Source organism: Nematolebias whitei, chromosome 6, assembly GCF_014905685.2.
Source record: "Nematolebias whitei isolate Nwh7 chromosome 6, NemWhi1, whole genome shotgun sequence".
Taxonomy (NCBI): Eukaryota; Metazoa; Chordata; class Actinopteri; order Cyprinodontiformes; family Rivulidae; genus Nematolebias; species Nematolebias whitei.
Genome location: NC_056503.1, coordinates 18734994 through 18749045, shown reverse-complemented (window position 1 = coordinate 18749045; position 14052 = coordinate 18734994). Strand labels below are relative to the sequence as shown.

Below are 14052 nucleotides of genomic sequence, written 5' to 3'. Positions count from 1 at the left end.
TTGCAATATTCTAAATGTTTCTAAACTCTAAACGCTCTAAAAGAGCACAGAATGCCATGACTTCAGCTCTCTGCCTTCTCTGCTCTTTGCCACCTGCAAGTGCTCTTGGCCACGCCCACTTCTCCGGTCTGCACGCCTTAACAGCTGATCAGCTGTTTAACTGCAGTAGGAAATTAATCCTGCAGTATGGGCTGCACAAAGCTGCAGGATGAAGCTTTTTCTGCAGCTCTGGGCTGCACAAATGTGCAGCAGGTGTTAAATAACTTTAAATAATTTATTTTAAATAAAAATGTCATGTTGATCATGCAGCTCATCCATCAATCAGCCAACTGTGCGTCATGTCTAATCTTATTTTGAAAAACCACGATGGAGCAAATCTGCAATAAACGAACCGCGAAGTAGCGAGGGACTACTGTACATACAAATGAAGAGTTTGTATTTGTAATTATTTTTTCTTAACGTGATTTCTGTCTTTTTGTCTTTCCTCCTAGAAAAAATCTGATGGCCTCCATCCTGGACCTGTCATTGTGTGATAATTTCTTGTTCCTGTCCCCTCAAACCCAGCTGCTCGAAGCAGATGGCCGCTTGTCCTGAGCCTGGTTCTGCTAAAGGTTTCTTCCTCATGAGGGAGTTTTTCCTTTCCACTGTCGCCTTCATGCTTGCTCAGGATGGGAGACTGCGATGAAGTGAAAACTCAAAGCAGTCTGCTCCTCAGATAAAAAACATTATTAATTGAATTTTAATGTTTATGAATGTTTCTCTTCTGTGCCCTGAGATGACTTCTGTTGTAATTTGGCGATATATAAATAAACTGAATTGAATTGTGTCCCCGTGATGAACTGGAGACTTGCCCAGGATGTCCCCCACCTCTTACACAATGACTGCTGAACATGGGCACCAGTGACCCCGCAACCCAGAAAGAAAGAAGCAGGTAAATATAATGGATAAGGCAGCAGTTAAAGGCTCATTACCACTTTAAATGATTTCAATCTTGTGCTGTATTTGTTAAATACGAAACATTGATCATCTTTTCTCTATTAGTTCAGAAAAAAAAAGGTCCTACCTGTGGACATGAAGAAAGGGATGCGAAACTTTCCACTGAGGACACGCGCTCGCAAATTTTGTAGAGTGCTACCATCAAAAGGTAAAGCGCCACACACCAGAACATATAACACCACACCTAAGCTCTGCACAGCAAAGAAAGTAAAAAATAAATAAATAAAGGGTTTGCTATGAGCAAATGGATTCAGTGAATAAACCGATAAATGTTTCAGTCTCACTCGACTCACCCATATATCTACTTTGGGTCCGTCATACTCTTTGCCTTCAAAAAGTTCAGGAGCAGCATACGGAGGGCTGCCACACCACGTCTTCAGGAGCTGACCCCGAGAAAACATGTTGCTGAAACCAAAATCTGACGACAGAAAGAGACGTCATGTTGAACCAAACAAACCAAAGCCATCTCACTAAAACACATGAATGCACACACCTGCAATTTTAATGTTTAGGTTGTGGTCCAGTAACAGGTTTTCAGCTTTCAAATCTCTGTGGACGATGTTGCGACAGTGACAGAAATGGACCGCTGCCACAATCTGCTTGAACTTCTTCCTGGCATCCTTTTCTGCCATGCGGCCATGGGCCACCAGGTGGTCTGTGAACACAGTTCAGAAATCCAAAATGCTCAGCGCATCAGCCACAAAGATGAGCAAATACAACTCCATTATATCTCACAGATTGTAAATACCAGGGCAATGGATAGATATATTTTAGATGAACAACACTTGTGAGCACCACAGATACACTTCAGCAATGTCAAAAAAATAAAATAAAACACCGATAAAATCTAGTCACTGCTTCCAATCAGATGCTGCTGATCAAATACATGCCTGTGATTCAAAGTGTGAGCAGCGGTAGAAAAGCAGTAGTTGAAGTTCATTGTATTTCAGTTTGAAGACCAAACAAGTATTTTCTGTTTGAGGATTTTAGGAGGGACCGTCTCATGGTGGCACAACTTGCAAAGTTGCTTCTAAACAAAACAAGCAGTATGCCTATGTCCCCCGTCACTGAGGGATTTTAATAGTGAATATTTGTAGTTTTCTAGATGAGTGGTTTTCTGGACTGGGATTAGAGAATGTAAGTGAACCTTAATGATGTTCAAGTGGGTAGGAGTTACACTGTGGAGAAGAACAGAGGGAGTCGTTTTTTCTTGTCTGAGACAAGCTGAGTGATGCACCCTGGTGAGTGGAGGGAGCAATGTTATCCACCACCAGGTGCAATGGTGGAGCCAGGGGGTGGCCAGTGGTGGCCTTGGCCTCCATAGATTAATCTTCAGCCACCCTAATCATTTGAGGAAACTACACTTTGAGGCTAAGAGTTCAGTCAGGCTTTTTGAATGGGAACAATGGCGTCTTTGTTTGCGAATCACATCGCCATGGTAACTTGAAACGCCAATAAAAGTAATAGCACACATCACGGTGCCGAGCCGGTCGTTTCATTTGTGGGGGTACACGTTGCGGTTCGGGCCGCATTAAAGTTGACAGAAGAGCAAGACCCTTTTCTGGTGGATAATAACAGGTAGCTGCCTAAAGCATAGTTTCCTGAAATGATAGGGGTGGCCAGTTTACATAAACATATAGTGGTGGCCATCTTGGATTTTGACATGACAATCTTATTTTCAAAAGGAACTTTTCTTACATCTAGATGCAGCCACACAACAAAATGGAAGTTGGTACTTTACTTATTTGTGAAGTTGTCACGATCACAACATGCACAAATAGACAGGCGAACAGACATGTTTCCATAGTTGGACATAGACATGTTTCCAATTCATCTTCGCTACACAACAAGAGACAACCAGACTTTTGGAACAATGTCTGTTAGATCAGCACATGACACGTTACACCAACTGCCATGCATGGTGATGGAGGGTTGATTATTTGGGCTTGTATTGCAGCAACACAACATGGGCACCTTGCAGTCATTGAGTCGATCGTGAACTCCTCTGTAAACCAAAGTTTTCTCAAGTCAAATGTAAGGCTATCTATCCCAAAGCTGAAGATTTGTCCAAACTAGGTCATGTACTGTACGAGGATAAGGGATCCCAAACACAGCAACTAAACTATGTCATAACGTTTGAAGAAGAGTCGAACAGCTTCAGTGTCCCAGTGAGTCCAGACTTCAGCCTGATAAAAGTGCTGCAGGTCGACTGTAAAGAAACTGTTCAAATCTTAAAAGGGTGCAAAATGTGAAATTTATTGAACGGCCGTATTTTGGAGGAATAGTTTAATTCTGACCAGACTGAGGAGCTAAAACTAGTCTGAGTGGGGACAAGCTGGGTTGATGCTATTGCTCACTACAATCTCAAACTTTTTATACCCGTTTGCACGATTTTACAGTTTTTACCCTGCTGTCCGTTTCACATTACACATGTACTGAAATAAAATTCTGTAGTTATTTGCCAGTGTAAACCTGATCTAGTACTTGCAAACCGAATTTCAGAATATTTTGTATGAATAACCAAATATTGCAAAACTGACAGCAATAAAAAGCTTTATACAATAATGTTTGTATGAACAGATATAAAACTATCAAGACTTGAGCTATTTAAAGCCAAAAAAATACTTTGGTCTTGGCCGCATTTGAACTAGCAGTTAGTATGTTTCTTCAAAATGATTAAAAGCGTTATCTATAATAGGTAAGATTTTAACTGTTCATAACCTTTCTACAAAACCATACTCCCCAAGATCTGATTTAGTGCTTTAAGAAAGGTGGGCATGAACAAGCCCCTGCTAAACGCCAAACTAAAACAGCCCTGTAAAAAGACAAATTAACCTAAAAAACAAAACACTAATAGGATTGTACACAAAATAAGCTGTTGCTGTGAAAGGCAACTATAAACTACTGAACTAGAAAGTTCCTGGAGCAACTTTGACAGGGGCGGCCATGTTGCGCCCATTTAAAAAATATATATTTGACAGTACTATGTGTTGGGGTTCGCTCTCAGCTACTATTATACCAAATTTCAGCTCAACATCTGAAAGAATGACTGAGTTATAGCCAATTTTGTGTTTTCTGATATAGCTGTGGCAGCCATCTTGTACCAGAATGGCTCAAAATTTAATCAGTTCTAGAGATACATCTGATGATTACTTTCTGTGAGTTAAAAAAATTCATCAAACTGTTCATGTGTCTTTGTTTGCAAATTACGTCACAATGGTAACTCGAAATGCCAATAAAAGTAATAGCACACATCACGGTGCAGTGTTGCTCCTACATTACTTGTCTTGGTAGGGCGCTCATCTGTTCCGTGTAGGGATGCACAATATAATCAGCATGATATTGACCTATATTAGCGATAAAGTTAAATATCGGACATTGGCCATTCAATCAAAATAACTCACCAATATAAAAGGCGCTGTTTTTGTTTGACTGTTTGAGTGCTGTCATTGTGTTAGAGAAAGTAAGTGTCATGAATAAATTTGACATTAAACATAATCCAAGTTGAAGTGTTACATCCTTTTCAGCCCCCCTTTTGGCATCTGCACTTGGCAGCTGGCCAAACTGACAAAGGCCATGCAGATACAGCAGAGAAAGCGATGTAGTCTCCGTAAGTAGGTCTAGGGAAATAAATATCGGTATTGGTATCAGTTATCGGCCAAATAAGTTTTAACATAATGGCATATCGGCCAAAAATCCAATATTGCATCCCTAGTTCCGTGATTTTTGTCACATGGGGTAGGAGTAGTCGGAGACCGAGACACGTCTGTGTTTGTACAGACGTTTTTTGAGCCAGGGGGTGGGCAGGAGATGGCTCAGCGTGAAGGAAGCGGAACGCTACCTAGCTTTGTAGCACACCTGTATTGAGCTTTAGCTTAGTGCTACGTCAGTGCTGACAGTTGTCGAGCGGGGGGTGGGGTTAGGTTGGTTGGTTCGGTAGGCAGTGCGCTCCACTCTGTTCTGCAAACACTGCGGCGCCAAACCAGTCGTTTTGATAGAACATTTGTGGGGGTACACATTGTAGTTCAGGCTGCATCAAAGTTGACAGAAGAGCAAGATCCTATTCAGGTGGATAATAATAGGTGGCTGCCTTCATGCAGTCCCCAATTAAGTAGTATACTTGTTTTTTTTTTCCTCCCATATCCTTTGTCTGCACTAAACAGCAGCACAAATTTTGGATGCTTTCGATCCCTTTAGGATCTGCTCTAATAAAAAAATACATTATTCCTAAACAAACAAACAAACAAATAACAAAAAAATATATATATATATATAAAAGAAAGAAAGCAGACAATTAAAGCAGATATTTGATTATTAGTGTTATTTATTTAGTATTTTTAAACGTGGGCAGCTTTGTGGTTTTTACACTAATGTCCAAACTTGACAGGAAACAAAGAAAAAGCCTTTAAAGGAGAGGGGAAAAAAATTAAGCTGAAGAGTCAGGAACTCTTACCGAAAATCTCTCCGCCACTAGCAAACTCTGTTACCAAATAGATCATCTTCTCCGTCTCCATCACCTAAAGACATAAACAAATGATAACAAAAATTCTAGACAGGCCAACATCCAGTGACGGGGCGGTCCACCAGTTAGTTACACAACAGCATGAGTAAGCACTGTTTGGCATATAAACAAGAAGGATTTAAATAGAACAAAAACCGTCACGGACTTGTGGGTATTTTTCAATCTGTGTTTGAAGACTTACATATGGAAGATAATGACAAAAAGACTGAAGTGTTTTAACTTCTGATGGTTGTAGCAGGCAAGATGCTCTGATTTGAACAGCTCTATAAAACCTTAGGAGGTCTGGGTAAAAATAAATAAATCCAGACAACACTGCCTCAGTTTCATACAAGTGTCATGAGTGAGTCTGTTTTATTGAGCAAAAAATAAAGCAAATACCAGACGACCCTCTAGATGTTCCCTGGTAAGAAGCACTTTCCAAAGTACAATTTACACAACAATCTTTAACGTCTTTATAAACTGAACTAAAAAAAAACCCAGAATCATCAGATTCCAGTAAATCAACATTTATGTTCGTTGTTCTCCCACTGGAGGAAGATGTGAGCAGAGAAGATAGTCGTCTCTGTGGGTGAATGCGTACCTGGTAGAGGCGGATGATGTGGGGGTGCTTCAGCAGCTTCATGATCTGCACCTCTCTGAAGATCTTTTTCAGGTTCTCGTCGTCCAGCTGGGTCTTATCCACTATTTTTATCGCCACCTGAGACAAGAGAAGGATGGAAGGATGAAGGACAATAGAAATGGAGAGGTGTGAGGAGGTGAAGTGCAAGAAGGATGAAGTAAACAAAAAGAAACAGAAAAAAGAAGAGGATAGTGTGAGTAATAAAAACAAGAGTACTGTATTCAGGGGCGGCTGTGGCTGAGTGGTTAGAGCAGTCGTCCTCCAATGCGAGAATTGGGGGTTTGAATCCTCCAGCAGTCACATGCTGAAGTGTCCCTGGGCAAGACACTGTACCCCCTCATTGCCTCGATGTGTGTCTCATCAGTGTATGAATGTGATAAAGCTCTGATTAGTCTCTTTAGAATGATTTGTTCAATTAGCTTTGTAGAGATCTAGTAGAGTGCTGTATGAATGGGTAAATGAGGACACAGGTTGTAATGTAAAGCGCTTTGAGTATTTCGATAAGATAGAAAGGCGCTATATAAGTACAGTCCATTTACCATTTACTTTATATGACTGTTAACAAATGCAGCAAGAACAATACAGCAATCCACAGCAATGGACCGGACAAGCAAAGACCTTGTTTTAACGATGAGCTTGACCTTGAAATGTGATGAACAGTGTACGCAACACTGTGTCTAGTGTTGATCCATATGTGTATCAAGTTAATATCTGAGCAGATCAGAAGCTATGGCCAGGACAAGATTAAGTTTACGGATCTACGAAGACTATACCATAATATGTCTGCATTTCAACACGTGCATGAAAAAGTAAAAAACAAGCAAACACTGTGAGATGTTCATTCAGACTGTGGTGGGAACGAGTCTCAGCTACAACCATAAAGTCTAGCTTAAAATATATAGACAACTGACTGAATTATAGCCTTTTTGTGTTGGCTAATGTTAATTAGTTGCAGCGACCATCTTGAAATGGATTGCTTTATCAGTTGTAGACATAAATTTGAGTTTCATTAAAATTGGTCCAGTAGTTCATGAGATATTTGGCTAACAAAAAGGGTTGATAAACTTAAAGCTCCAGTTTTAAACAAGACCTTATACAATGAGTATCACTCATAGTTTGTGTTGTGAATGACCCTCACCTACAGCTACACAAAGTTTAGCATGGAACCTAAATAGTTAACCCGGTTACAGCTATGTACGCGTTTTCTATAGACGATTAGCTGTGGTGGTCATCTTGAATAGGGTCGATTCCAAAAGTAGTAACTGTACATCTAATTAAAACTTTTGAAGATTTTGTTCAAATCTGTCCTGTGGTTCATGAGATATTTCGTCAACAAACACAAAGACATGCACACACAACCACGGACAAAAACTTTATTATACCTTTGCCTTTCTTTCAGACAATAACGAGAACGAACAAGCTGTACGCTGATGTCCCCCGGCGTTGAGGAGGGATTTTATTTTTATTTTTTTTATTAGAGGCAGTGCTGAGTGACAGATCCTGGAGAGTGGAGGGATAATTTTTTATCCACCATCAGGTGCAATGGAGGAGCCAGGGGGTGGCCAATGGTGGCCATAGACACCATAGATTAATCTTCGTCACATCAATCATTGAAGGAAACTTGAAGTTGCTTGCTCCTGATTTTTTTTAAAGTAATCCAGCTCAAAAGTTTAGATGCGGGTACATACACATATGGGGCAGCCATCTTGGATTTTGATGTGACAACCCAGACCTTTCCTACACTTACATGTAACCACACATCAAAGTGGAAGTCAGTGCCTCACTTTTTTTTTATGTTATCGCGCTCACAACATGTACAGATGGGTGGACAGAGGTTATTATTCAATTCCCTCTCTTTGCTCTATGATGGGGGACAATAAACAATGTTTCTACCAGTTCCTCTGAGTTCACAAAATATATTCACATTTCAAAGGTTGCCACCTAAATCACAGGCAGCAAATTCCTGCTGGCCTCTGCTAATGGTAAAACAAACTAAAAACAAAGACACAATAAATAAATAAACAGCAAAGGGGAGTGTGAATCATTGCACTCAAAAGCGTGAGTAATAAACAATTATCTGACACAAGAAAACCTATTGGCACTTGAGGAGATGATTAGCCCAGTTGTGTGTTGCCAAACACACCACTGTCTCTATTCCAGCCTTTGTACGTTCCCAGCCTGTGCACTGACCTCTGATGGTGGACACAACTGTTGCACAACGCCTGAGCTCTGGACAATAGCTCCAGCGAGGTGGACTGTGATAGACTGTGACAGGAGCTTTGCTCTGCCACTTAGGAGTAGGTGGACAACTTTAATGACCTAACCAAGCAAAGCTAATAGAGAAGCCCCAAAACACAGCTTTGGCCAAAAATAGATGAGCGAGGACAGGAAAAATGAAAAGCTTGTGCCTTTTACACCCTCACACACCCGCTTTATATCGTCCGTCCATTTCTGTGACATGCCAACACTGAGCCCTTCCCTTCCTGAGAAAAGACACGAAGAAGATGAGGCCATCTGAGGACCAGAGCCAACTTCCTCTTGGAGACAGGAAGGGGAAGTGAGGAAGAGTGAACGGGGGGCTCCTGAGCGAGCCCAGAACAGAAACAGTGACATTAACACATTTCATTGTGCGAGTTTCCCTTCAGTGGTATTGTACAAATTGTTAAAAACATGTGCCCAGTGGACAGCAAGTGCTGCTTTTCTCCAACGCTGTTGTTAGGTCACCAAAGTTTGTTTGGATTGTTTGAAGAACAATGGTTTGTTTGAGCTGTTGCGTTACCCATCTGAACGTTGCTGTTCCACAGAACACAAAGCTCCTCTCAATTCTCAAACATGAACTATTCCATAAAACACAACTACGGTAAACCATTGCACAAGAAGCAAATGCCTTCAACTTAAAAAAAAAGAAAAAAAAACTTTTTAAAACACATCATCATGGTATTACATCACTTAAAATACCTCATTTTCAGCCTGCAGCAAGGATAGGTGAAGACATTTAAGATTTTTATTGGCTTAATTTGACAGATGCTTTTATTTAAATCGCTGCCTAAAAGATTTGAAATGTGGTAAATTTTGCAGTGTGCATGCTCTAGTGGCAGCGGTGTTATTTAACAACTCGTTCAAACAAAATCACACACTGCTTTAAACTGTCACATGAACAAATATGTGAGACGGACAAGTTTCATAAACTGTCTCGGTTTAATTCACTAGTAAAGATGGACTGCATACTTTGGATAAATTGTACCCACTAAGGAAAGTGTTAGATCAGGGTCCTGATAAAAAGAAAAGTTTGACGACTGGTGTTAAAGCAGCTGACCATTCTCCAACTCTATATTGATTACAGTGATGTCTGTATATACAGCTGCTATAAAATAGCTGATGTAATGAGCCAACATCTGTCTGCAGTATACATTTCCAAATAAAAAATTAGAGCAGTTCAATACATACTTGCAGTGTTTACATTTAGAGCATATTTGTTGAGTTAGCAATAAAACGTTATTCTCTACCACAATTGTGGCAGAAATTCTCCTTTGACACACTCTACATTCATCATACACACACAATAAAAAACACATTACCACCATTAGTTACCGCCATTAAGATGTATCTACTTAGCTAATACAGGCAATAATACTTCATTCAATACTACCAATTTATTTAGGCATTAAAATCTAAATATTCAGCTGAAACGTTTCAGCACAAAAATAAGAAACTGTCCAGATGACCTGACTAAAAATTGTTGGATTCAGTTGAGTTCATCAAGCTACTGCTTAAAACCAACCCAGCTAAGCAGCACAGTTTAGAGGAAACTTCAGTTTCTACAGGAGAACGTTAAAGTATGGCTGAGAATAAGTAACTTAGTTTACTGCTTTGGATGACCAGCCCATGTCTGTGGAGGAGAAATCTTTGTTGACTCTGGAGCTGTTGGTGCCAGGTATGTCTTACTACAGCACTACATGACAAAGACAGCGCTAACCAAACTGCATCAAGGTTGTCATCATCTGACATGATTATTTTGGTTGACAATAAGAAAAAAATAGATAAATGTGAACATATTAAATTGAGGCTAGAGATCTGTCGATCCGTCTTAAATTATGAGAATTGTCATTAGGACAAAAGTTCTTTGACACTTTAGTGTTTGAGTGGTCTACCTAAACAGGGTTTGACAAAAATGATTCCCAACATTTTAAACAGTAGAAAACCATTTTCTTTTTACCTTTTTTTTTTTCCACCTTTCGGCTGCTCCCTTCTTCAGGGGTCGCCACAGTGACCTATCTCGCATGAAGACTTGGCGATTGTTTTTACGCCGGATGCCCTTCCTGACACAATCACAGACCACCGAGCTACCACAGCCCTCTGTGGAGCAGAGAGCCGACATGTAGGGTGCTGGGGGAGCAGATGGTGGGGGTTAAGCGCCTGGCTCAAGCGTCTCACCTTTCCTTCCTACATTTTGATGTTGTTGGTGTGGGGAGTTGAACCAGCGACCTTCCATTCACAGGTCCACCTTTTCTAACCTCTGCACGGCCACTCCCCCACTTTAAAGACTATAAAACTAAAAATGTTTGATTAAAAAATGTAAGTGTCTAAACAGTTCATAGAAAAAGAATCCTTACTAAGTGAATTCCTCCTGGGTGTTTGAGTATCTATGAGATAATTTTAGGTTCTGTGAATCTATTCTTGAAAGTGGCACTTGTCCAGTTCTGCTGATGTAACTGATCCTCTCAGCATCTTCTGCAGAGTAACAACGGGACATCTGGATCAAACGAACACTCCCACACTCAGACAGAAGTCTTCACATACACAATGTGCCGCGTCTCAGAGCTGTAAAAGTTTGATGAAACAGAAAAACCTCAGCTACAGTTTTGACTGTGCAGATGTTTAATAAACATGACAATTTATGAGAGAAAGACTGCGACAACCAAGCCAAGAAACTGGAGCTAATATGGTTAGAATGAGTTGTGTTTCACTTTTTAGACGTTCAGCTTCTCTTTCTCCTCCCAAAGAGATTAGATGACTGTTATTACGCCTGACAGTCCTTTATTATAGTTGCTTCAGTGTGTGGTGGTATCAAATAACAACCTTACTGCTAATCAATATAAGCCTATATAGTTGAACCACTGCGGATGTGAACTGGTTGAACTGGTAAGCTGTAGCCCACACCGTCACAGGTAGTTTAAATCAAAAGTTAAATTTCAGGTTTTAGTTCCAACCAAGGAAAAAGAATGCGGTTGAAGAAATTACTTCAGTTTGGTCCCAGTATCTTTTCAGACCCTGGGCTACATGACAAGTATTGCAAACAAAATTTCATTTTTAACTAAAATGAATAGTCAAACAAGGAAATATGATTTTCTTGGCACATTTTTACGTAATTTTGCAAAACAGTTTGATGAGCAGACCTTGAAGTTTTGCGTTCTTTATTCTTTAATGTAGACAAGCAGTCAGTTTGAATAGAGAATGTTTGTAGTTCTTCAGACAAGTGTTTTTCTTAACTGGAATTGAAGAGAAAATGTAAGTAAATGCAAACAAACCTTAATGTTTTTGATGCAAGATATTTGGTTGGTTAAGAGTTACACTGTGCAGAAGAACAGAGGTAGGTTTTTGTTGCTTGTCTGAGGTGATGACAAATGAAGGCTCGAGGGAGCAAATTTATCAACTACAGGTGCAATGGAGGAACCAGGGGGTGACCAATGGTGACCTTGGCCACCATAGATTAATCTTGGGCCACCCCAATCATTTGAAGAAACTATACTTTTACACAATATAAAAACTAGAAAGCATAATCCCCTTCAAAATATATAAATGACAAGTTTACATATTGCTATAACGGAGACCATTTTGGATTTTGACATAGCGACCCTATTTTCGATAGTGACCTTTTCCTATGCCTAAATGCAGATGCACACCAAAATGGAAGTCTGTGCATTGCTTACTTTTTAAATTATCATGCTCACAAGGTTTAGATATATACACATATGGTGGCAGCAATACTGGATTTTCACGTAGCAACCAAATTTTTTAAAAGAAACCTTTTGTACGCCTAGATGTAACCACAGACCAAAATGGAAGTCAGTACTGCACTTATTTTTCAAGTCATCATGCTCACAACTTGCTCGGATGGACAGACTATGGGTATGTCCAATTCCCCCTCTTCCCTCTGCGACAGGAGGCAATTAAAGAAGCACCAGGGTGTGATCTGAGTTAGGCGGTGTTTAAATTACGTTTTACGTCTACATACATTTAGTAGGGATGGGGACGATCCGATCCGGTATCCGTATCGGAAACCGATACCAGCATGATTTACGTATCAGATTTTTCTGATCCAACCCGCAGAGAATTCCGATCCATGATGCATGTCTGTGTCTGATGAAACGTCTCCACATGTGATTCCCTAACCGCTGCTGTTAAGTTGGCTTCAAACTATGGAATGGATTTCATGAACGGACGCATGTCTCATGAAACCCAGGAAATCCATTTCATAGTTTGCAGCCAGATAAAACGTGCAGTAGCACTGTGGCTAACAGCTAACCAACTTTTCGTCATAACATATCCACTGTGTGCAAGTATTTTACACTAAACACCACAAGATAGCAACGTGCAATGTCTGCAGAGCCACTGTACCAAGAGGGAGAAGCTTGGTCGCAACCTACAATACATCAAACTTAAACATTTGAAAAAGCACCACATTAAAGAGCACAAGGATTGTTTAGCCAGACACTGCGGTAAAGTTAGTTTTACGTTGGACATTCGAGCTCCGTGGCTTCAGCGATATGTTTCTCTCGTTCATTCCGAGGCAGGTAGTCTGATTTCGGTCATCCGTGCTCAGTCTGCCCGTCTCAGAGGAGGGACAGACCGAACGCAGCTGAGTGAAATCAGACTGCCTGCTTCGCAGCTTGACTGAATATTTGCAGCCAAGATAGTTTACGTTTACCCTCCAGGAGATATTTATCAGTACAACAGTAGACAATCATAAAAATAAAAAAAAACATGAATTGAAAAAAATCAAAGAAAATTATATTAAAAAATTACACAAAAACAGCTACATTTTAAAGGGATGTAAAATAATAAAAACAGGAACATGTCTGTGTTGGTTTTTGCCATGAACTTAGATATTTGAAGCCATATAATCACATTAATATCCGCTTTGGCGTATTGTTTTTATGCCATTAGTGCTTAGAAAAACATCAACTAAATCTACACTAAGTTCATATTTTAGATCTTATTGCTGTTTTTCTTTTACATTTTAATGTGGGAAGTAACTGGGACCCTGTGTACATAATCTTGTTCCACCACATGTACCACATGTGGTGTGTATGACAATAAAACTCTCTGACTTTAAAGCTAGGAATAAAAACATGTTTTGTGTTAGCAGGATTTCATTCTAACTTTGAAACTTATCCAACATTAATAAAACGTACCTCAAGTTGCCTTTTTGGACATGCATGCATATATTTGTACAAATTATACTTGCCTGTAGAGAGATTATTACAGCCTCATATAAAATAAATAATGATGATGATATCGGAATGGTATTGACTGATATCCAGATTTAGGTATTGGGATCGGAAGTAAAAAAAAAAAAGTGGCTTGGTGCATCCCTAGATATTTAGTTATTAGATGGTTACCTGTAAATTTGGACAAAAAATAAAGCCAGACACATTTTTAACAAAGGCAAGAGTTTGGGTTCACTTGTTCACACTTAAAATGTTTTGAGGTAGGAAGGAGCTCATTGTGACTCATTTGATATGAAAAAGTACCCGAGTTTACATCAAGTGAAGCATCAAGAGATGAAAGGAACAACTATAAAGTCTAACAACAAAAAAGGTTGAATCATGTCATCTGGACTTCGTTTTTTTTGTTAAAAAGAAACGTTTCGCCCCTCATCCAAGCGGCTTCGTCAGTCTGAGGCCTAGCCATC

General features: G+C 39.9%; 1 protein-coding gene across 1 annotated transcript in view; it reads right to left on the bottom strand.

The window, feature by feature from the left end:
* Positions 1-14052, bottom strand: part of sik3 (SIK family kinase 3) — a 75415-nt gene that overhangs the window by 35632 nt on the left and 25731 nt on the right. Inside the window, exons 2-6 of the mRNA XM_037677429.1 lie at positions 6099-6215; positions 5450-5513; positions 1490-1651; positions 1290-1414; positions 1064-1187 (exon numbers count right to left, since the gene is read on the bottom strand). Of these exons, the coding sequence (XP_037533357.1) occupies positions 1064-1187; positions 1290-1414; positions 1490-1651; positions 5450-5513; positions 6099-6215 (592 nt within the window). The remainder of the gene's footprint in view (positions 1-1063; positions 1188-1289; positions 1415-1489; positions 1652-5449; positions 5514-6098; positions 6216-14052) is intronic.